General features: G+C 46.9%; 1 protein-coding gene across 1 annotated transcript; it reads left to right on the top strand.

Annotated features, from left to right (window-relative positions):
• Positions 1-3,307: 3,307 nt before the first annotated feature.
• Positions 3,308-3,871, top strand: LOC135398432 (uncharacterized). The gene has a single exon (XM_064629837.1). It carries the CDS (start codon positions 3,308-3,310, stop codon positions 3,869-3,871), a length of 564 nt encoding a protein of 187 aa, XP_064485907.1.
• Positions 3,872-25,856: the final 21,985 nt, after the last annotated feature.

The following is a 25,856-nucleotide window of genomic DNA, read 5'->3' on the forward strand; positions in this document are numbered from 1 at the left end:
TAAATCAATCAACCCTGCACATGATAGCATGAAAAACATTTGTCACATTTGAGGTACCAACGGCTGTGCAACAGGACGGCATCTGGGGACATTTTGTCCGGGGACATTTTCGGGGACGTTTGGTCCGGGGACATTTCGTCCGGGGACCATTTGTCCGGGGACATTTCGTCCGGGGACGTTTTGTCCGGGGACATTTTGTCCGGATCCCCTATGGTGGCGGTGGAGGATACTGTTAATATTACCCGCGCCTGCACCAAAGGTAAGAACAAGGTTTACGCGGTCGCCCTTGGGCTCGTCGTTGCGTTTACCGAATAAGTTCCTCCGGTCTGTTTGTCGTGCTTTGGACAGGGCGTCTCTTACTAGACTGGGTGGAAAATTACGATTAACGAAGGTCTGCTCTAATTCCGCGAGGTTTTTGTTTAGAACATCGTCGTCCGAGCAGATCCTCCTGTATCGGAGTGCCTGGCGAGTTTAGTATGGCGCGGGTGGCAACTGTTAAAGGAAAGGTACTGCTGAGCATCAGTTGGCTTTCGGTACAGGTCAGTGGAAAAACCCTTCTCGGTTAAGGTTACTTTTACATCTAGGAAATTAACAGTCGTTGCCGAGAAGGAGTGGGTGAACTTCATGGCGGGGTGTACCAGGTTGAAATCGCGAATGAATCCTGTGAGATCTTCTTCGGAGTGTGGCCAAACCATGAATATGTCGTCCAAGAAGCGTTTGTATTCGCGTTTTCAGTGAAGTGGACGGCACCTGGTGGGCGGACGCGCAAGCTCGGAAAACAGGTGCAAATACACACAGTCCCGCCTCCGCGCTTCACGTGTGCGTAGCGTATTGACATGCGTCCAGAGAAGCGATATCGAAACGAAGGCTCGGCTAGCGACGAATGTTCGAAAGAAAATACTTGCGAGGACGATGCCGCTCGAAGTAATTCCAGAAAGGAAAGTACAGAGCCAAATGAACTTAACTTAACTGGACCGGCTCTTCGCGCTGCAAAACAGAAGCGAGGCTCGAAGGACTTTTGTTGCGTGCCGCAGTGTTCTTCTGCAAGGTGGAAAGATAAAACCATATCTTTCCATCACTTTCCACATGACGACGAAACCTACCACAACGAACCGCGCCGTCGTACGAACCGCCGGAAAGCTTGGATACATAGGCTCCGAATTGGAAAGCCAGTGACGAACACCATGCTTGTTTGCTCGAGGCACTTCGAGCCAAATGACTACATCCTGCCAGGTAAGGTGTCTACTAAACAAAACGGTAATTAGAAAACTCAGTGAAAAACTTGTTATATGGGGCAAACAGTTTCGATTACAGTGGATTACTCCTACAGCTACACACTTTCCCTAGTAGCACACACTGTTGCCGTGACGTTGACATCGCACATTTTTCACGTTGCGACATTGCAAACGTTGTCCAATGTGGAGCAACGTTTTGTGACAGGATTGTGAGCATATTTTTCCAACAAAAATACAATATTGAGGCAACATTTGTGTTATGCTGCTGCAACATTGACACAGGATTACAGCCATATTTATTCAACACAAATACAATATTGAGACAACATTTGTCTTATGTTTCTGCAACGTAGAGACAGCGTTACACCCATATTTCTACACATGACTACATAGACTAATTGCAAGTTGCATCATTGTCACCGTCAAAAATGTTTTATGCCCCACTACACTTAATGAAAGTAACCCAACAGTTTGTTTCAGTATATGCTCCATCCTGTTGGACACCCAAGTGGTTTCCCTCGCAGGGTCTACCTCCATAGGTAGCTCTCTTGATTGATGACAATAGGGGGGTCCACCACCCCCATTCAGGCGGGAGGGGCAGAGCACTTATGTAGTCACGCATTGAAAAATGTGTACACACAGTGCTGCAATGTTGTTGCAGTGCTGTGCACAAGTTGCTCGAGTGTTACAAATGAATGTTGCAAATGAAGTTGTGGACATTAGCAACATTGCAGTATGACATTGATGAAATGCTGCTATACCATTCGGCACTACCTGCGGTGTGTTCAACAAATATCATTGTAACGCTTTACAATGTTGTAGGAACGGCACATAACCGTTGCCTAAATGTTGTGTTGTGTTACAGAAATATGGCTGTAACACTGTCATAATGTAGCGAATACATTACCCAAATGTTGCCACAACATTGTGTGCACGTTGAAGAATATTTCTGTAAAGGTGTCACAATACTGGGGAAACGTGACAAAAATTTTGCCTCAATATTGTATTTCTCTGGGGAAACGTTGTTCTAATGCTGTCACAATGTTGGAGAAATGTTTTCCGGCAATGTTACTGCAACAGATTTCCAAGTGGACATTAGCCAGTTTCTGCAAAGTTTGAGCAAAACATTGTCACAACATTCCTGCAACAAATTCTGCTACTAGGGTTGATATTTTCTCTTTTTGAAACCAGGGATACCAACGAAAACGAAGCGACTGAAAAGGACCACAGTGCCGAGTGTAAATCTTCCTACGACATCAACCTTTGATGCTTGTCGGGCTGAAAGAACTGCTACACTGGGTGCGGAAAGGCTTTTGCGGAGGCACCAAAGGGATGAGTCAAAAAGACAAGACAACGTATGTAACTTTATGCAGCTTGTTCTTGGCATAGCTGGTTGATAACTGACATCAAGGTTGATAGACTGCTTGGTGACCTAAATTTTATACATGAAATCAAGTAAACAGCCTTCAAATATTGCTTTTTGCCTTTCTTGTCGGGGTTGTGAGCATAAAATTATGCATGTTTGACCGTTGTCAGTGTCTAATACCAATTTTTGCGTATTGCAGGGGCAGTGTGCAGGTTGCACAAACACTACTGAAAGTAGCATTTCACATAATGATGAAGAAGTGACCGAACATTCCACCATTGAGAAAGAAGTTGCAGAGTTGTTGACTGGATTTGGAAACATGATAACCAGTCAGGAGGATACCATGACAGAAGAAAAGGGTATTCAAGTTTCCTCAGGGGACATTAGTGTAAAATTTGTTTCAACGTTGAATGATGCAAACATTGTGTCATTTACTGGCCTTCCATCTGTGGCTCTTCTGGACGCACTAATATCATGCTACGAACAACTTGTTTCACTCTCAGGAAAGCATCAGCTCTCAGCAAAAGAAAGAATTGTCCTCACTATGATGAAGCTGAAGCATAACATGTCGACTACATTTCTAAGCAACCTCTTCGGCTGCTCTGTTGCCACATGCTCAAACATAATCACACAAACAGTGAAAGCATTATCGAGGATCTTATCATCAGTTGTAGTACTGCCATCTAAGGATGAGATTTTAATGAACATGCCTAAACAGTTCAAGCAGTACCAGAATGTTAGAATTATTTTGGATTGTACTGAGATACCTGTATCTCAGCCAAAATGTCTAACCTGCGCGCTGAATGTGTATTCCTATTATAAAAAAGGCTTCACATGCAAGTATATGATAGGAGTCACACCTGGTGGAATCATAGCACTAGTCTCTAAAGGATACGGTGGAAAAGCATCTGACAAAAAGATTTTTGAAGATAGTGGCCTCGTCCAGCAACTGTCGCCATTTGAAGACGCAGTCATGGTTGACAGGGGTTTTCTCATAGATTCTGTCTGCGAGGCCCACTTAATACCTGTTGTGAGGCCGCCATTCAAGAAGCAGCAACGTCAGTTACCAAAACATGAAGCCCTCAAGACACAAAGTATTGCAGCCGCGAGGGTTCATGTTGAGCGCATCATTCAGAGAATGAAGATTTTTAAGATATTATCTACCAAGGTATTGTGGAGCATGGTCCCCATTTTGGATGATGTTTTGATAGTTGCTGCTGGTCTTACGAATTTGTCTGCACCAATCTTTGCAACGCATAGATTTCTTTGACATCAAGGTTCATTATGGGAGAGAAGTGCAATGTTTGTGCATTAACATCCAAGAACAAAATATGTGATATCTGTGACCTGTGCAGTAGATTTATGTTCATTAGTCTACAAAGTGAAGAAAACCATCCATGTTTAGCCCTGTGTTCATATTTCATTGACTTTTCTATTCTTTTTGTGGAATAAAGTGTGCCACAGCCTTCATTCATGCACGGTACTGTTGCATCAATTGAAATCTGCACAACAGCAGGAGAGGCAGGACAACAGGACATTTATCAACACCACAAATATATTACAAGGACAACTGCGCCATACTTATATACAGATGTTTAGCATTTTCACATACAAACCCTACTGCGCAGCTCATTAAGCACATATTCCTCATACACCTTGCAAATTACATCACAGAATAGGTTGAAGGCATTGTCATCAAATGTGATGTTCTCATATTCAAAGCATGTACTGCTCACGTATACAAAGAAGTGTGCTTGATAGATTCCACATACTCCCATCTGTACATTCATTTGAGTAAGGTACTCTCGCTTAATTTTTCTTTTTTCGTAGTTAACGAATGAATTCGCAATCCTTGCTGGACACTTGATCTCTAAGACAACTTGTTTGTTCGCACAGCATTTGCAGGTAAAGACTGCAACACCATCTGGAGAACATCCGATAAACAGATTGTCTTTCTGCACTACCAGACCAACCCTTGTAATGTGCACGTCATGGTCCAGAGCACGCATGTAGTCCACATAAGCTGCTTCTGCAAGCTCCTGTTTCCTGATGTCTTCTTGCATTTGTTTTGTGCAAACAGTCTTGGTGCGCAGGACGATGTCAACAAGTGGTAGCAAGTTCACAGGCTTTGGTCCATTCAACATAGTAGTAGATCTTGTCATACAGCTGTGAGCTATACTAGCTGTTACAATACCTCTCCTGTAATCGTGCCACTCCTTTGTATCAGCTTGTCCTCTGGTCATGGACTCAATCCGGTCAATGGCTGCTTGAGTCATATAATGGGAGCACATATTCTCACGCAGATCTTCAACTGTCATGTTCAGCACATGTGGCTGGGCAAGGTACCGTAGGAACGGCATAGGTGCCTGTGGCTTCTGGCCTGCAGAACACAATTGTCTATACTTGCATTGCCTTATCGGCAGGCATACTGTACAGAATGGGTGACTGGTGGAATAATTGCTTACCTTGGCTTTGGCAGCCATGATCTTCAGTAATGTGGGCCTCCAACCTGACTCGCTTTCTGCAGTGTAGCATAACATATCATACAGTTACCGCATTTTAATCAACACATGCAAGATGACAGATCACAATAACAGGCTACAGTGGCCCTCCTGAACTGTCAATTTATTTTAAAACTAAAAGAGAAATTAACTGATGACTCAACAGAGGGTTCTCTGGAATCAAACAACAAATCAATAACAAACAATATAGTTTTAAGAATATAATTATATAGTTAATATATATATATAATAATATATAATTATATTATATATATATAATATATATATTATATAATATATATATAATATAATATATAATATATTATATATATAATATAATATATTATATAATCTTATATATATATAATAATAATATAATTAATATAGTTTTATATATAATTTATAGAATATAAACTGTGTTTATATTCAGGATTCTGTGTTTGTGCTTTATTGTTGTTTTCCTCGCCACTGTTACATTCTCCTGTTTCCAGCTTTGACAGAGGTTCAGTTTTCTTTCCTACGCGCCACACAACGTGCAACTTGTAGTCATACCCTTAATATCAGAATCAATAGAAAAATTATCATCCCCCGAAGTCAGTGACTTGAAGACACAGAACATTATCCAACATTTATAAAGTACTTTCTTACCGGTGCTCCTCTATGGCTGAGTCAGGACATGATGAGCGCAAAATGAAACTGAAGTTTGCTGACAATGCGGGTGGCAGAGGAGAAGGTGCTTCTGCTTTCACATGACAGAACCCTTGAAGCGGGACAGCATCGTACAGGTGCTTCACAGACTTCTTTTTTGAGGCCCATGCACATTCTACGTCAGTGCAACTAACATTTTCCAACGACGAAAGTCCAACGCTGAAAACAAGAATTTTGCAGATGAACAAAGACTAGAAGAGAGCAATGCAGGGGTGTATTAGCTACATAAGTGGACTATACGATAATTGCGGTGTTCTTAAGCATTCAGTGCAAACCCGAACGCACCGAATTATGTACGAAACATGGGCAGGCACTGAGATCAGGAAACTATGTCTCAGCAAACCTTATTTACGGCTGACCACTCGAGAACCCCTAGAAAGCAAGCAAGCGCGTTTCGAGATCATCACACTTACACTGTTAGAAAAAAAGGTATTAATAAGGTATAATAATGTGCTCTTATACCTCTTTTATACCTTCTGCTTCACATATATACCTTTGGAGGGTATAGAAGAGGTACACATTTCCTATTTATACCTCCAACCCTTCTCAAGGGTATGAAAGAGGTATAAAGGAGAGCTAACGTACCATATTTATACCTCATCACCATGCGTTCATATCCAGTACCAGCAATAGATCACCAGGCTATGCCTTTCACGGATACGATGAGGCTGCTTATACCTTCTGCTTCTTTATACCTTTATGGTTTTTTTATACCTCTACTTCCGCAACGTGCTGTATCACATCATCATTATTTTTTCTTGAGACGGTATCAGCTAAGTTAAACGGATATTTAACTAAGAAACATACACATCAGTACAGTACTATCTAAATCCACATGGTTAGTTTATGGCTGCATAAAATCTTCATTGCTGGAATGTTGAATCTAGATGTCCTCACCCTTAGGGTTGCGTACCAGACGAAAGCTGCTCCACGGTTTGTCAAGTCGCCACCAGTATATATCAGTATATGTTGCTCTGTAAATTATGTCTGTCTCACGATACATCGTGATACACACATGATGACTGCGCAGAGCGTCTTGCTCCTTGAAAAATTTTCTTTAGATTTCAACTCCACATTTTTTTATTTTTAGATGCCGAGTAATGTGCACGAGGTTTTCGTCCGACTTCACAACCATATGCGTTTGCGTGCGTGCCAACCATGCGTTTGCGTGTGTTTGTAGTACGTGTGTGTGTATGTCAAAAACTTCCCTCCAAAGGTGATTTTTCTAGTTCTTTCTTCTAAAAATACCTATGCCTAGGTGTGATGTAACACCATGATGGTACTCGTGCAGACTTTCACAGGGGTATAGAGCTATACCCCTAAAGGTATGGCATATAGTCCTTTGTTGAGGACTATTTTTATACCTGTAACCGAGGTATAAAATAATACCTAAGAAGGGCTAAGTTATTGAGCAGGCGATCTATACCTCTAAAGGTATATATTTTTCTCTGAGTGTACTTGTAACAATGAAGCAGCAGTGCAGTGATGTGCTTACACTTCTCAGAAAGCCCTGCCGTACACGAACAGGACGACTTTTCGATGACTGGCGCTCTGCTGTCTGAAGAGTTTCCAGCAGAGAGAACAACTTCAACGCTGTGAGGGTCGTCGTGTATCCCAGCAGTTCCCAGGCAAAGTGCGATTACTTGCATGCTACTGCCGTTTCGAGACTTTACCCCGGCGAGTATAAGGTGCTTAGCTGCTACCAAACGTTCGCCTTCCACAAAGCAACGCGATTCTACTCCGCAATCGAGGAATTTTAATACAGCTGAAAGCGTCAGCACCATGTCGAACCTGTTTTTGGCTGCCATGTTCGAAAGACGGTGGCGCCGCTAGCGGTCGGCGAAAACGCGAATAGACTAGGACGCACGGCTAGAAATTTTTCCTCTAGTGCACCCATGAAAATATTTGCGTACGTTGGTGCCATCTTGGTTCCCATAGCTGTGCCATTTATTTGTAGATAGTGGCGGCCGTCAAATTCGAAGTTATTATTTTTGAGGATCAAGTTGAGTAGAGTTGGTAATACAGATGGGTCAACCGCGCGATCGGAGTACTTCAGATACGCCGCCTTCGCTGCTAGCACGCCATCCTCATGTGGGATGTTAGTGTAAAGGGAGGTAACGTCTAGCGTTACAACGAAGCTTGCATTGGGTGGTTCACATTTGCTAAGTATTTCGAGGAAATGGTTGGTGTCCTTAATATATGAGGGTAATCGGGGAGGTATATCTTTAAGGAGGTGGTCAACGAAGCTAGAAATTTTCTCCGTGGCGGTGCCGATTGAGGAAACTATAGGTCGCCCTGGGTTTCCTGGTTTATGGATTTTCGGTAACATGTAGAACCTGCCTGGTTTAGGGTTTTGGGGGGCTAGAAATTCATATAGGCAGGAGTCGATTATTTCACGCGCTTTTAGGGATTTTAGGGTTTTGGTGATTTCGGCAGCTATCTTATCTGTTGGATCACTGTCAAGTGGCTCATAGAACGTGTTACAGCCCAGTTGTCGGAACCCCTCGTTAAGGTATTCCTGTTTGTCCATCACTACGATTGCCCCTCCCTTGTCTGCCCTTTTGATAATGATATTGCCACAGTTCTGTAAGTCGGAGAGGCTGCGCTGCTCAGCTGCTGTTAAATTTGGTTTAGTTTTGCGGTTAGATGGATTGTTGTATGCGTCAAGTACATCCCTTTGAACAGCCTTGATGTACATATCCAGGGCTTTGTCGCGGTTGGCATCGGGTGTGAAATCAGAAGTTGGTTTAAAGGGATTCGGATTGGAGTTAGGTTTGTCGAACAAATATCCTTTTAGGCGCATACGTCTTGCGAAATTGTCCAAATCAAAATGGAGTTGATATTCATTTAGTTTAGCGTTGTTGGGGCAGTATGACAGACCCCGATTCAGAAGTGAGAATTCTGAGTCGGTGAGGGTGCGGGATGACAAGTTCACAACGTTTTGTGATACAGTTACACGTTGTTGGACGGAAGAGGCCGCACCGTCCAATTCACCATCATGATCACGTTGAAGTTGGGGCAGTAATAATTGAGTAGAGGTGACCGGGTGTTTATTTACCGAGATACTTTCTGGAGGCGTTTCATTATTATCAGCTAAAATAGGTGAGCATACTCCGTCCCTGGCAAGCTTTTTGTGTTTAGTTCTCGATACGAGCTGTTCACGGGACCTGCAAAATTTTGACAATTCTTCTTGATGGGCGTCGGATAATGTCGTCGTATCGTTGATGATTTTCGCTTCTCGAGAAAGTTCGTTAATAGAGTCATCGCAATGAGAGATTAGTACATCTATTAGCGCAGTAGAGGCATTTTGAACGATGTTATTCCACTGACGGGAAAGTCTATCATCGAGGGGGAATGTCGGATTCACTTTAATGGTCAACCCTCTAGGAGTTTTTTCTTGCTCTTTGTAAAGTTTGAGTGCGGCGCGGTGAGAATTGTAGCGTATTTTCTTATCGCATACTTGACGGACCCTAAAGAACGCTTCAGTCTCGGGAGTTATGTCGCTATTTCGTTGGGAAAATTTACGCTCACCGGCGGTTAGTCAGTCGTGCTTCGATGTGGTGCTGCGGCCTCCTCGTCGCTGCCGTTGTTGAAGGAGGGCGTCTGCTTCCTGTGGTGTAGGCCACACCGGATCCGGCACTCCAGGGTTGTCCTGTCGTCGTCGTGGCAGTCGTCGGAGGAGCCGTGGAACGAGGTCCTGAAGATGAGTGCTGATCTGTCGGACGCCCTCGAAGTTGGGGTGGAGGCCGTCCGCGGCTAGCACGTGGGGTGGGCGTTGGTGTTGGAAGCCGTGGTCGAGGTAACACAGGTGCGGGGAGCTCCTGCACAACCTTACCAGTCGCCGATTAAATTTGAACGCCCGGGGGTTGTTACTGGAACTCCCTGCGCCTGTCAATAAAAGGTCGCCGTCGGTTATGGGCGGCGTGCGCTAGAGTTTTCTATCGACGGCAGCGGCCCCTCGAGGGGAAACGCGGCGTAATGCCCTGGTACCGGCCAGCAGCGTCTAGCAGTGCTGTTCTAGTTTCGCCGTTCGAAAAGAGCGATTTGAAGCTGCCTGCATAGAAAGTCAAAGGAGAAGACAAAATGGAAATTAATTCTATGTGGTAATCTGCCACGACAACCAAGTTATTGTGAAAGAGAGGCAACTTGCCGTGAAGTTTTCGTCCTTCTCGCTGTATCGTCCCGCCGATCACGTATTTGAGAAAGCGCTTTCACGGCAATCCACCCAACGTGCCGCTCAAATCCGTTGTTTCAAACTCATTCCTTGCATTTAGTATATTTGTCAATGACCAGTTGAGCGTCACGATGCGGACTTATAGCACAGCAACTGACGTGAAAACGTTGCGAAATACACCAATGAATGACCAATGAACACCGTGGAGCTTGGCTAAAATTCGTGTGTGCCATATGTCGTACAGTATTTATCTCTTTTACTCGGACCCTAATTCTGCGGCGTGTCGGCAAAGACTGGGACCTCGTCTTCCTTCAATATAAAGCTTGCAAGCGAACACAGGGAATTATTTGTCCTCCCAGAGCTGCGTTTCGCAAGCCGTCATCATTTTATGTAGGTGCATTCTGTCCCTATGAACTTATTGTCGTTGCCAAATCTTGTGATCTCGGTTCACAAGTGGTTCTTTGCTTCTTCCTATTCGTCCGCACGCACACACGCAAACACACACAAAAGTAATCATGCGTTTGTCGAACAGCAACCTCACTGTTTCTTCTTATAAGTATTGTCATTTTTTAGCATAGTTTGTTTTGTGTTTCTTTTGCGTGATATTTCTGACTGCTTCTATGTTGCAATTTGCGACAATGTGTCTGATGCGCTATGTTCACCTATACTAAGGCCGTTGTTTAGCACTAGTAAAACATTATTATCATTACATATCCGGTTTCAAACAAAAACACGCCTTATTTATATCCTGAAACAATCTTGATTGACTGATTGATTTTTATTAGTATTACTGTGCATCATAGGTGGGGAAGTTACTTTTATTTTGTAGTGCACTACCGTTACTCACTACTTTTTCGAAAAGTAACGCCTTACGTTATTCGTTACAGTTGCGGTAGTAGGTAACGCGTTACTAACGCCTTTACTTCTGATAAGTAATGCCGTTACTTTTGCATTACTTCACCAATTGTCCTTATAATATGTACCATTTTTGGTTGAGTCACATAAGTGCATTCCGCAAATCAATACAAGCAATGTTGGGCACAAACAAGGGTCACGCATGAACACAACTTACATGTACGATTTATTGCAACGCAGAAGTAGTTGATGTTCAAATTTATCATCGCTGAGCTTCGCCGGTTGGGCTGAGAGGACGCCTAATGACCAGTGAGTGCTCCTTGTCAAGGTTGATAGAGACGGTGACCTTTTATCTCATACAGTACAAATTCAAACAGCCAATCCCTTGGTACTTTGTTGCTTGTTCAGAGGGTAGAGGCTATTTTTCTGTCGCTTTTGCCCCATCCGTCCGAAAAATACCAGAGGGAGTGAAAAACAGAGGTGGTAAACAAAGGTGACACCTCAACCAGGGTAGGTCAACAACCCTTCTTTTGCGTTCTTCGTGGGTGTCGATGTGACCTTCTTGTCATTGTTGAAGATGAATAGGAAAAATCGGGGATTTTCCCGGATTCTGCAGGCACGGTCCTCGCTCAAGCTTTCAAGTTCCCGAACACGCAGTAACGCACATAGGTGGGGAAGTTACTTTTATTTTGTAGTGCACTACCGTTACTCACTACTTTTTCGAAAAGTAACGCGTTACGTTATTCGTTACTGTTGCGGTAGTAGGTAACGCGTTACTAACGCCGTTACTTCTGATAAGTAATGCCGTTACTTTTGCATTACTTCACCAGTTGTCCTTATAATATGTACCATTTTTGGTTGAGTCACATAAGTGCATTCCGCAAATCAATACAAGCAATGTTGGGCACAAACAAGGGTCACGCATGAACACAACTTATATGTATACGATTTATTGCAACGCAGAAGTAGTTGATGTTCAAAATTTTCATCGGTGAGCTTCGCCCGCTGGGCTGAGAGGACGCCTAATGACCAGTGAGTGCTCCTTGTCAAGGTTGATAGACACGGTGACCTTTTATCTCATACAGTACAAATCCAAACAGCCAATTCCTTGGTACTTTGCTACTTGTTCAGAGGGTAGAGGCTATTTTTCTGCCGCTTTTGCCCCATTCGTCCGAAAAATACCAGAGGGAGTGAAAAACAGAGGTGATAAACAAAGGTGACACATCAACCAGGGTAGGTCAACAACCCTTCTCTTTTGTGTTCTTCGTGGGTATCGATGTGACCTTCTTGTCATTGTTGAAGATGAATAGAAAAAATCGGGGATTTTCCCGGATTCTGCAGGCACGGTCCTCGCTCAAGCTTTCAAGTTCCCGAACACGCAGTAACGCATAACGCCGTTACGCGTTAGTTGTTAAAAATGTAATGACGTTACGTTACTCATTACTTTTCTCCCAAATGTAATGCGTTACCATATTTCACTACTCGAATGTAACGCGTTACCGGTAACGCACTACTTTGTAACGCGTTACTCCCCACCTATGGTAACGCATAACGCCGTTACGCGTTAGTTGTTAAAAATGTAATGACGTTACGTTACTCATTACTTTTCTCCCAAATGTAATGCGTTACCGTATTTCACTACTCGAATGTAACGCGTTACCGGTAACGCACTACTTTGTAACGCGTTACTCTCCACCTATGCTGTGCATCAAATGCAGGCACATAGGGCTAAAAGGGAATCCCCCGCCTTGAGCGATGCAAGATTGGGAATTATTTGACTAAAAAACTTATCCTCACAGTGCATCATCACGTCAACGGATTATGCATAAGAAAGAAACGAGAACGTTTTTTTCCCGCTATCTTCGTAACGTATATTCCAATTTGTTGTTGACTGTATTATTGTGAATTCTTCAGTGCGAGATTTCCGTCCTCATAGCGCAGGTACTGGACGTAGCTAGTCTCTGATGTGTAGTCTATAATTGGTAGTCCCTTGCAGATAAATACGCACTTAACTTCACGTAAATACGGGCCACGAATACTACACGCTTGTCTGCGCTACACACTGTGTCACACATTGTGCATAGACACATATAATGTTCCACGTGCAAAAGGCTTCCCCGTCGCATACATTTTACGTGACAAACCACTTCCACACAAGTAGTCTCACGGGTTAATGAGTCCAAAGCCCCAAAGCCGACATATAAAATTCGGTAAAACACCCGTACGCACCAAAGCTACATACGCGAAGGCGCCGATACGGCGTCAGTACCAGACCGTTACGCGCGAAATCGCCACGGGTGGCGCTGCCGATCAAGCGACCGCAGCGTCCTCTCGCTAGTGCACGGTGCCCATAGGATCGAGGTAGGATCAGTGGACACTGGACACAATGACTCTAAGAACACCCCGGACAACAGGTTTTCAACGAGGGCGACCCAAGGCTCCGACACGTAATCTCCCCGGCCGATGACCCAGGAACCTTCCGGAATCTTCCAGAACATGACTCACTGACGACTGCCTCGCAGTGGAATTGTACCAACTGTGACGACACTTTTGTAACCTTTTAAAAGACCTTGTACATAGATTTTCGTCTCAGTCCCGAAGAAGGCGGAGCTTCCGCCGAAACGTAGTCTTCCCCAGACCCTTAGTTTAAATGCCAGCTTAATAAATAACTTCCCCTACTCCCTACTTCAGTCTCTGGTGTCTTTTCTCCCCTATATATATATATATATATATATATATATATATTACGGAAACACAGAATCACGTCTCAGATGACGCACCCTGCAAGTCGCTGAGAAGGCGTGTTAGCTTAGTTCAATTGGTAGAGCCCTGGACCGGCAATCCAGAAGATGTGGGTTCGAGTCCTACAGCTAGCTAACCTTTTCAGTGACTTTCATCGTTAATTTCTTAGGCAAATTGAGGCGTTGTATGTATTTGTCCCTTCTGTGTTGTTCCAGCCTCAGAACATCAGTTCTTTCATGTCAAACCCAATGGTCCGTCAGCGAGGCTTGGCAGTCAGACAGATGACGCCTCATAGTAGATCAGGAGCCCAATGGGACATCAGAGATATGCATAGCTTATAATCGTAAAACCCTCGATGCAAAGAGCAGTAAAGGACAAGACTAAAAAATAATAGATGGAAGCCGCATACTGTCCTGTCCTAGTCTTGTCCTTTAGTGTTTCATTTCATTGGTAGTTCTAGTGATTATGAAAAATGAGCAACGAACTAGCCAATATTCTTACCCTGTATTCACACGAGCCAGTTTTCTGCCGGCTGACGCTGTGGCGGGAACCTGCTGAGGCGGCAGTGAACGTCACCGCTCTCTGGTGCCACGTGATCGGTGCTTTTCACCGCGTCACGACTTCCTGTTCTCAGGAGCGGCAGTCGGATATCTTCTCCTCCCGGCACAGATTCTGACGACCGACGACGTCTGCTGCCGGCAGAAGGAGCAGGTGACGCAGAGGATACCGATCGCGTTTGCTTTTTATTTAATCAGGATTACTTTGCATGTGTCCCATAGAACGGCATTCACTGTACTGTGGCCAATTCTGAATTGGAACGCCAACGATGCTTGGCTTTATGGCGAAACTGGTGCAACGACACACCGGCGCAGCAGTTTCGGAACAATTATGCAATGCATAGATAGATGCCTAAAATGCGGTGTTGCATAGGATGCTTGTTCTCTCCGTGAGACGAAACAGATACAGAATACAAAGTATGAATTTTATAAACGCGGATATTTCCTTCGCTGGACAAACCTTGACTGCACATAGACGTTCGCTTGTACCTTTCCAATACATGTATGAAAACATTATAACTGGAAGCTACTCTTCCTACCGAAAGGAAAATACAAATTGAATTGGTGTAATTTAATTTAATTATTGCCTACCTCTAGCTCGATATTGCAGTGTCATCGCCAGTCGATCACTTGTCGGACCGCTATCGCACCTATATTGTGGCTTAGCATGGAGATACGCTTCATTTGTGGAAAAATAAAATCAAATGTGTCACCGTTCATTCTCAAAATACCCTGACAAGCGTTTGGGCCGTTCACACGCAAATCTATGGGTTAAGGCTGTTCTACATTCCATAGCGCTTATTCAGCATCTATTCTTTATTGGCCCATATATTGTCCCGGTTCTTCATGTGAATGCACTCTGCATCATCCCCAAGGAGCGCAAGTGCAATACGTCATCGCTTTCTATTGTTTCATCCTGCGCTAGTCACAGACGAAAAGGAAGGGCGAAAACGGAAACGAAGGGGATCGGACGGAAAACTGATTCGTGTAAATACTAGAGAACGAGCGTGCGTCTGCAGACGCGTAGTGATCTCGTTTATCTCGGATACCCTCTCACTCCTTCCCGACTTGCTGCTGGCAGAAAACTGACTCGTGTGAATATAGGGTTACGGTATTCAATATGGCAGCTGGCACTGTCCTGCCGGGAAGATAGACTGCGGATCGTTGAACTGCCGAGGGTTTATGCCGTCTGATTCATTGCGACTCGGGATATTCGAATATAGCTTTAGGATTCACTTAAATATGGTTCGTGATATGTTATTCCCAGCCGAAAAAAAAAAAAAGGAAATGGTCCAGTTGGAATTTCTAATTGGTTCGAATGGGACCCAACAGGTCCCATGTCAAAACCTGTTGGATCGTTCAGTTCCAATTGGACTGTCCAGTTGGTAGTTGAGCACCAATTGGAAGGTCCATTTGGTTTCATGCACTCCAACTGGATACTCAATTGGACATCATGAGTCCAATTGGTCGTTCTGATAGGGAACTCCAGTTCCATTTGGTCTCTCGGTCTCCAACTGGTCCCCCAATTAGCAGACAATTAGCAACTGTTGGACCAATTGGCAACTGATTCCAATGTAGAGTTGTAAAGTAAGTGATGTTACTCAGTATTCTCAATACAATTAGTCAGTGCATGTGTACTTGTTTCCAATAGGAGACCCTACTGAGTCCAACTGGACGGTTTGGTGTAACCATTTGAATTGAGTTGGTTAGCTAGTATGGGACCAACTGGTAAGCATGAGCTTGCCAGTTCTTTGTAATGGGGGGGCCAATGGATTTCAACTGGTTTTAGTCCAATGGGTGACAAAAACACAACTGGAATTCCAATTGATTTGAATGGGAAAATGTCCAATTGGACCAATTCCTTTTTTTCGACTGGGTCCCCATTAAACTGCCTGATTAGCACGCAGAAAGTGAAGGTGCCACTGCGCCAGCATGTAAAGGCCACTGAGCATCGCGCGACGCTCGTGCCACGTGCCATGCACCATTAGAATAAGCATCAATAAAACGATTGGGAGCTTCATAGATGGACGTCCCTGGCTGTATATCCGCTGGATGTCGCGTATCGGCAGTTAAAAAAATTATCCGAGTCCTGACGGGATTCCCTGGCGGAATGGAGGATATTTTGCGAGAGGGAAAGGAACGCTTGATTCAACTGCGGAAGTTCGCTTTTCAACGGACCTGCATAATGTCTCTAACCAAAAGCACTAAGAAACACAGACGTTGTGTTAATGTGGAGTTAAAGGGACCGAAAAGTGAATATAAACCTATCGAAACTTTATGTCCAGCGAAAAGCTTGAACCTTCAAAAGTTCAAATATCAAAGAACTCCGCTTAAATCGCTGTAGTTTTTCTGTAATCGAATTTCCATAATTGCATGTCCAGGGACCTAGTAGGAAACTGAGCAGTGTGTCAACAATTGCATGCCCCCGCGCCATCTGTCGAGGACGCATGTAATACGCATGTAATATGCATGTAATACCGTATCTCACACTCAGCGACTCCTCCTAGGTGGGACAGGGCGAAAAAGACCTCGACAGGATCCTCCGCATGTCTCTCCTCCCCGCCGAAAGTCGGAGACCAGCAACCCAGCCAACCTCAGCCAACGGACGGGCCACCTCCCGCCAATCCGGGATCCAAGCCTCCCGTGGTGCCCCCGTCGGACGACCTGCCAAGGGCCCGAAACTCGCCAGTTCCTTTGCGGGATAAAGTAGAGGCGCTTCATGCGTTCCACGTCATCGGACGTCAGAAAACGTCATAAATTGAACGTCATGGAGACATCCGGTGGCTAGTGATTACTGATTGGTTCCCATGAGGATGAATTCGTTTTCTGAGCGATGATTGGCCGTTTTCAAATTTGTTCGCGAGCGCTCAAACAGGCGACAGCGCGGCAGCTGTGCCGGTTGGAACTGGCGTCCACGGAGTCGCCGGCGTCTGTTTCGGACGGCTCGTGTTTTGTAGCGGGTGGGTTGGACTATGAGTTCTGATTTTTCCTGTTTAAAAACTCAAGCTGTATCATGTGAGTGTGCTCGAACAGTCACAGCTGCCAGGGAAGATGCCTGCGCAACATTTCTGCTTTGCTTCTTGGTCTACAAACTGTTCGAGCGTCCGAACGCCCCGTACCCGATACCTGGTCAACGACTGCCGACAGGTAAGTCATTTGTCATTGCTTGTTGCCTTACAACACCGCATTCACTTCGTGTATTGTGAATAAGTTGCTTGACAGTTACCGTAAATCGGGACCGGAATACGCTGTGACCAAGACAGACAGCGTAGCTATGCAGATACGATGGTAGACTATATTTCATTTCGTGAAACGATATCATCTAAATGTTATGATTAAATACCCGCTCACGTCGTGCCGTATAAAGGTGTGACGCTACTGTAAGTCTGATTCTCGGTGATTTCGTTCGACAAGTTTCGTCCGACGTTAGTACTTGCTCTGTACGTAGCGCTAAAGCCAAGTTTGTCAGGCTATTCGGCCTGAATATATCATTGTGAAGTAGCGCAATAAAAGGTACTTTTTGTACTAAGGTCGCTCATCACACCCCATGGCTGCGAGCTTCTCACAACCCTACCACTGTTCTTATTTTGCGCATTCAATAGCACCTTTATTCTTTCTATTTACATTGTAACTTTCACATGCATAGCTGTGTATCTTATACCAATTTTCTTCATCTTGCAGCCACTGAGCTCCAGTCCCCAGTAGCAGAGCTTGCCAGAGGCAGTCCGACATTATCAGGCTTCTTCAAGCAAATTCCGGAGCGATATTAATGTCATGTTGTTTTCGTTACCACAGTCATGCTGTGTACGTCTTGCTTGCATAACCGTATGTCGCACAATAAAATACTTCATGTGAGAAAAACAACAAAGGCTCTGTCGTATTCCTGTAACTCCCACTGCATTCCGACAAACGCGAACCTAAAAACAGTGAATGGAATAAAAAAAGGAACAACAAAAGAAGACGGGAACCAGTGCAGAGAGGAGGAATGTGGTGCGAGAGAAACTGATAACACGTCATTTACGTCTTTCGCGACAAAATCAAAACAGAAAAAAAATCGGGTGGCCAGTCCTCAGTCATTGGTCCAGCTCCGGAGGTCACGTGAGTTTTCAGCTACAATAGATTTCAACTACAGCTTCGCGCCCCTGGACCTGCATCGTAGCCTGAACCTGAACTCACAGCTAGCGTCGCTACACCCCTGAACTCTGTTTTTTTTTTCTTTTCTTTTAATGTCGCCTGTGAAGCTACTTCCGCCCTGATTCTAAGGGACTAGGCGAGCCTGATCCTGATCCTGAATACGCGCGCTTCCGGTCGCTAATCCGGCGAAAATGAAGATGGCAGTGGGCATTTGTGACCACTTTTTACACCGAGAATGTCGAGCCTCTTGAACATGAGTGCGCTGGAATTCTGCATTCGAGAACTGTCGCTCACAGAACTTCTGTTCGTGCGTTAGCGTGCTGGAAAGTGTGTGCCACTGGTGTGTGCTTCGCAGTAGAAGATTCCTCGTCCAGAGATTAACCGGAGTCACATTCGTCTTCACCAGTAGCTCATCTTGCCGTGAACATCGACTGCTTTGTGAAATTTCCATGTATCAGGGAGAAGCACTTTTGTAAGCCGAAACAAGCGCTGTTTTTTTCGTCGTGCAGGTGTTCATGTGTGAAATGCAAACCGACGGATACTACGGTTTTTGCTGCCAAGAGGTAGAGAATGCGTGTGGAAAGCTGACAGACAGTTGCATCACAACTAACGAATATTTCGAAATACTGTGCCTTGGCACTGAAGTACTGCAAGTGTCTTTTACATATATCCGATAAACTGAAGAGCATTGCTACATACCCGGCAGCGCCGTGTGGTCTTTACGCGCTACTTGAACGGCAAACTGGACGAAAAACACAGAGAACATACAGCGCCACTCTCCAGGGCAACAAGACACACGACGCCGCATCTCAAGAGCTTCGGGATGTGGATGGAAAATGCGTCGCGCACCGTTCCCTAAGCCACCATGACCATCCCACAGCTCCCTGCCCAACTGACCACAGTAATCCTTCTACCGTGGACTGGGGCAACGCCATATACAGCAGGATCTCATCCGTTCTTCGTCGGTACTCCAAGGCTCTGCGGCGACATCAGTGGAGAGCTTTCTGCGCCTCCTTAACCCCCCACTCACCTGGCAGCACAGTATGGCGCGTCATCAACTCCCTCACGGGAACGCAAAGCAAAAAAAGAAACCTTTTCAGGATTTCGCTCTCAGTCGCGGCATTACTGTGGCAGAAGCCGCCGATGTCTTCATCAGCCCACCACCGTCTCGCCTAGACCCTCCTCCCACAAATACCGTTTCTTCCCACCCCTTGGACACACCCTTCACCATCCAAGAGCTCCTTACCGCCCTGAGGAAATGCACCCGGCGTAGTAGTCCCGGATCGGACGGTGTCACTTATCAGGCCCTAAAAAACCTTCCCGCAACTGCTCAAGACCGTCTCCTCCGTCTCTTCAACGACATATGGACTACCGGCACCGTCCCACCCTCGTGGAAGCATGCCCTCATTGTCCCAGTGCTCAAGCCCAACAAGCCCCCAGAGCTCCCCAAGCTCTTACCACCCTATCTTTCTCACTTCATGCGTCTGCAAGGTGATGGAGAGAATGGTCCTCGCTAGGGTGGAATGGTTTCTTGAACACCATACAATCCTTCCGTCTAAAATGACTGGCTTTCGTCGGAAGCTCGCCACCAGTGACAACTTGCTCGAGTTTTGTTCTGATGCCGACAGTGCCTACAAGAGGAGATTTTCTGTCCTTGCCACCTTCATCGACATCAACAATGCCTTTGGGAGTGTTTCCCTAAACGTCGTAGTCGAACGGCTCCAGAGCGTAGGCATAGGAGGCAAGGCTCTGCTCTTCATTTCGAATCTCCTGTATGACCGGACCTCTCAAGTTCGCCTCGGACATGTTCTGGGACGTCCCAGAGACCAGCCCAGAGGGCGCCCTCAGGGAAGTGTCATCAGCCCTGTGATTTTCAACATAGTTCTCGCAGCCCTCCCCGAAGCTCTCCCCAGATTCATCCCGATGGTCCGCCTGTCTATTTACGCTGATGACCTCACCCTGTGGATCTGCGGCTGCAGGCTGACTCAGATGACAGGGCACATGCAAAAAACCCTAACCGCAGTCAATGACCACCTGAACACCTTGGGTCTCACCATATCGCCCCAGAAGTCATCTTATATGATTTTCAACAAGAAAAGAAGAACCGATCCCGCCACCCTCAACATCAACGGGATCAGTATCCCTCGGGTCTCCAACCAGAAGAGTCTGGAACTAACAATCGACGACCGCCTCAGCTGGCGCCCTCTGGTCACTGCTATCGCCTCCAAAACCACGCCTTGTAGAAACATCCAGAAAAAAACTTGCCGAAACCTCCTGGGGTTCTTCCCCCACAGCTATGCTTCATCTGCATAAAGCCCTCACCTTGTCTCGGATCTTGTACTGCCTTCCCTTTGCCTCACCCAGCCCATCCTGCATGGCTATCCTGGACAGAGCACACACAGGGGGACTCAAAACTGCACTTGGCCTTCCTCAGGCTGCGGTCAACAGGGAGACCTAGAAAGAGTCCGGACTCCCCTGCCTTCGTCTTGCCTGCACTGAACGGCTACTGCTCCAGTTTGACAAGCTCAGGCAAACACCCCCAGGCCAGGAAATACTACAGCGCATACAAGGGCATCACCAGTTGCGTTTTGCTCACCCCCTCCACACCTTCTCTTCACTAGCGCAACCCTCACCACCTATGCCAGCGCCTCAGGCCCCCTAGCTCGTTTCTTTCATCAGCTGTGCTACCAAGATACCCTTCCTCCGCGCGAAGAAAGATCTTCCACCACATGTGGCAAAGGCCCTCACTCTCGACCTCTTAGAGACACGCTACGCCGCCCACACCAAGGTCTTCACTGACGGCTCTGTCAGTCATCAACAGAAGTCATGTACTGCAGCTTTCCACATCCCTGAACTGAATATCTCGTGGCATACCCGCATCATCGGTTATGTCTCCTCGACCACCGCCAAGCTCATCGCACTCAACGAAGCGCTCAAGGCCATTGAGCATTTCCCACCAAAATTCCTTGTATTCCTCACGGACTCACGAACGGCCATCAACCGCATCCATTTCCCTGGAAGAACCGACATATTGATTTGGCACATCAGGAAGAAACTCGATTTCCTCACTGAACAAAGCTGCATCGTACACCTGCAGTGGATTCCTTCCCATGTGGGGATCTCTGGGAACGAAAGGCTGACCAGCTAGCAGCCGAGGCGCATTCCCTGCCCCCTACCGTTCAAGCTCCTCCCTGCCCCAACTCGAGACAGGCCATTACGGAATACATTGCTTTCTGTCACCGTCTGGCCACCAACACCGGGCATGATGTCTGCCCTCCTTGTCCCGCAATAGGACTTCCCAGACAATAGGCAACAGTCCTTCACCGCCTCCGAACTGGATCGGCTTTTACTCCTGCCTTCCTACACCGCTTAAGGAGGATCGACAGCCCTCTCTGCGTCACCTGCAACGTCTGCTCTGACACTAAGCATCTTCTCCTTGAGTGCCGCAACTTCGCAGGTCAACGAGACACACTTCTGAAGGCGCTGCAACTCATCGGTACGCAAGTCACCGAACTGTGTCACCTTACGCACCCAACTGGGCCTGTCGCCAAGAAGCGCAAGACACGGGACGCGTTACTCACTTTCCTCGAGGCCACTGGCCTCCTGGCTACCCTGTGATCTCACAGCTGACTCACCGTTGCCTGGTTTTAACTGTCCCTTTCCTCTCGCTATTCCTTCTAATTCTTTAACCCCCCCTTCCCCCGTGAGACCGAACCCTGCCGTCAGTAGTGTACAGGCTAACCTCACTCTCCTTTCCCATGTAATCGACATTCCACCACCACCACCAAGCCGGGTGTTCTTTTCCTTGTAAGCTGCTCAGCAGTATGCGAGCACTTTTCGTAGTACAAGCATGTACGGTACTGAATAAAGAAGTTCGAACACGACTGTTTTGGCGACGAGTGTTGTAGACTACCCGAGCACATGGCAACTCCGAAGTCAGAGTTCAGCCCAGGAAGTAGCCTTGCTGGACCAGTGTCACTGCCGTGCGGAATATCGCCTTTGAACGTATCAAATCCGAAGGCATGGAGCAGCTACAAGGAACGGCTATCCTTCTTCTACGAAGCCACGGGCGTAGCTGCACCGGAGAAGCAGCGCGCTATCTTCATGACGGTATGTGGCGACAACGCATACGTTCTTCTACGTTCACTACTGCAATCCAAGCAAGTGTCGGAGGTGCCATATAAGGATATTGTTAAAGTCCTTGATGAATACTTCATGCCAAAGCCATTGTGAAATTGTTAGTGTTTTTCATGCGCCGAACCCAAAGACAGGATGAGTCTATAACGACGTATACGCTGCCGAACTTAGGAAGCTGAGCGAGTTTTGTAACTACTCATTGCTGGAAGAAATGATGCGTGATAGATTTGTAGCAGGCATACGCGAAGAAACTATCCAGAGGCGTCTCTTTGAAGAGACTGACATAACGTTCAAAAAAGTGTATGAGCTAGCGCTGGCAGCAGAAGCTTCTCGAAAAAGTGTAAGCCTCGTCCAAACGCCGCTTCCGCAAGCCCAGGAAGTGTTATCAGCAAATCTTCAAGATAAAACTGTCAGCTGAATCAAGAGCGTCTAAAGACGGTTGTTACCGATGCGGAGGCGAACACGATGGTTCTAGTTGTCGTTTCAAAACGTATAAATGTAACATTTGTGGCAAGGTTGCCCATCTAACAAGAGCATGTTGATCCAGGAGGGGTATTGCTCGAAAGAGTGCCTCTCGAGCAAGGCCAGCCCATGGCAAGGCATTTAAGATTAGCAATACTGCGGAGTTTACCGTGGGAATAATCAACAGGACTCAAGCAAGCCAGGTTACTGAACCAATTATAATGTCAGTGAACATTAACGGTAAACCCGTCCCCATGGAAATTGATTCAGAGGCAGGACACTCTATGATAAGTGAGGCCACGCTCAGAAGGCTGTGGCCAGTGCCCCCGGAACTTGTCCGCAAGAACGTCGTGTTGAAAACATGGTCCAAAGAGACTCTTCCGGTTCTGGGGGCACTTTCCGTCGAAGTCCGGCACGGCAATAATGTACATCACCTTGAAGTGTTAATTGCGAAGGGAGACGGCCCGAGTCTGATTGGACGAAATTGGTTCAGGCCATTGAACATCTCTGTAGATGTTGTGAACACAGTAGAGACAATGGATCGTAAATGAATGCAGTATCCGGTGTTCCAACGAGAATTTGGGAGATACACTGGGCCGAAGGTGACCTTAAACACGCCGCCAAGCTCAAGCCCTATCTACCTGAAGTCGAGACCGATTCCGTTCGCCATGTGCAATAAGGTTGATGAAGCGCTAGAAGCTATGATTGCAGAAGGTATATTGGAGCCGGTTACATTTTCTAACTGGGCAACACCGATAGTACCAGTCGTCAAGAAAGATGGATCCGTGAAAATCTGCGGTGATCATAAAGCAACAGTGAACAGGGCTTTACTGCCGGATCAATACCCGCTACCCACTGCAGACGAAATTTTTGGAAATATTGCGGGAGGAGAGTTCTTCTCGAAGCTAGATTTGTACCAATCCTACTTGCAGCTCGAGATGGATGATAAGTCATCGGATGTGCTCACTCTGAACACGCACCGAGGCCTGTACCACGTAAAAAGTCTACCATATGGTATCTCGGCGGCTCCAGGAACATTTCAGAGATTTGTGGAGAACCTGCTCTCGGGGATATCTGGGGTCGCTGCTTTATTGGACGACATAATCATCAGTGGTCATACCGTGCAAGAACACTGTGGCGGCCCGTGTGTGATGACGAAGACGTGCCTCTGCTGCCACGCGCTACGGCGCTGGCACGGCAGTTCTACCGGCACCGTCCTAGCGTGAGTCCACGACCATCTGCCCGCTGGGACATTCCATCATCGTGGGTCAGGACTCATGTAGAGGGACACCACCTCCTCTACATTTGGTGACCCGAACAACGAACACCATGTTCGGCATAATTCGGCCAAGCACCATCCCAAATTACTGCAAGCCCACCTCCGAAGGTACGGTGCAACGTTCTACCGAGGAACCGCTAGGCGACGACGTCAATTCACCGCGGCTTCCTTCCACTCATCGCAACGCCCGGCCGCGCAACACCATGGTTCTACCCAGCTCGCTGATCTACTCAGCTCGCATCGCCATGGTCTCTCACTCTGCGTCACGTCGCCACATGCTTCGCGATGGCACTCCTCGGGCTTTCACCAGCGGCACCTTCACGAGCATCACGCTCCCATACCGGTCGCGGTACGCCGCTGCGGCTGCATGGCCCCATCCTCATCGTCATGCCAGTCCCAAGAACCCTGCCCGCCTTGCCTTCCCACCAGGCTTCGATACAGACTGCTGGCAGCCCATCCAGTGGCGCTCAAGAGGCACCGGGACCAACGTTCCACCGGGGACCCGCACGGAGGCCACCGAGTGCTACTCCCGGTCTCCCCGTGCTTCGCGATGGTCATCCCCGGCACTCTCCTTGGCGACAGTACGAGCTCACCGCTCACGAACCGGTCGCGGTTCTGTCGCTCCATCCTGCATTACGTTCTGCCTACCTGCCTACTCTGCTCTCCACTTCGGCCCGCCCCTGGAACCCTCCCGGCCAGCTCTTGTCCGCACCGTTCATCCCGCCACTTCTGCCCACTTAGCACAAGATGCAAGACCAGCCGTCCCTGTTCCACCTGTCGCCCGTCTTCCTCCTCTTCATGTATCGACGCGGACCCCAACCGCTAGCTCTACACCGCTCCGCGTCTGAGGGGGGGAGTGATGTGGCGGCCCGTGTGTGATGACGAAGACGTGCCTCTGCTGCCACGCGCTACGGCGCTGGCACGGCAGTTCTACCGGCACCGTCCTAGCGTGAGGCCACGACCATCTGCCCGCTGGGACATTCCATCATCGCCGGTCAGAACTCATGTAGAGGGATACCACCTCCTCTACAACACCATGAAAGAATGTCAGAAGTTTTGACCCGGCTAAGTCAGGCAGGATTAAAGCTAAACGAGAAAAAGTGTGTTTTCTTGACACGGGAAGTAACCGTCCTTGGGTTTTGCGTCGATGCAAGAGGTATCCGCCCGACACAAGATAAGGTGGATGCAATCCGCAACGCGAGGAAGCCATCAAATGTGAGGGAGCTGCAATCATTTCTAGGATTGTTAAACTTCTAAGACCGGTTTCTGCCAAACAAAGCGACAGAACTGGAGTGCCTCTAACGCCTTCTCGATAAGAACGCCACGTGGAAATGGCCAAAAGAACATGATGCAGCATTCCACAGAGTGAAGCAGTTGCTGCGATATGATCGCCTGCTCGTCCACTACGACGTGAAACGCCCACTTACACTCAGTGTAGATGCGTCACCGTACGAATTAGGTGCAATGTTATCACTTGTTATGGACAACGGAGGGGACGCGCCTGTGTTTTTCGTTTCGCGAACGATGACAACAAGTGATACAAACTACGCCCAAGTAGACCGTGAAGCTCTTCCGATTATCTTTGGGATAACCAAATTCCGACAGTTTGTTACAGACAGAAGGGTGACTATCTACTACAGACCACAAGCCTCTCGTGGGACTGTTCAACCCGGCGAAGCCTACACCTACGATGATCTCACGATGGA

This window comes from Ornithodoros turicata, chromosome 6, assembly GCF_037126465.1.
Source record: "Ornithodoros turicata isolate Travis chromosome 6, ASM3712646v1, whole genome shotgun sequence".
In the NCBI taxonomy this organism is placed as follows: domain Eukaryota; kingdom Metazoa; phylum Arthropoda; class Arachnida; order Ixodida; family Argasidae; genus Ornithodoros; species Ornithodoros turicata.

Excerpts from the sequence above, each read along its gene's own strand:
- LOC135398432 (XM_064629837.1), top strand. The coding sequence starts at position 3,308 with ATGCCTAAACAGTTCAAGCAGTACCAGAATGTTAGAATTATTTTGGAT.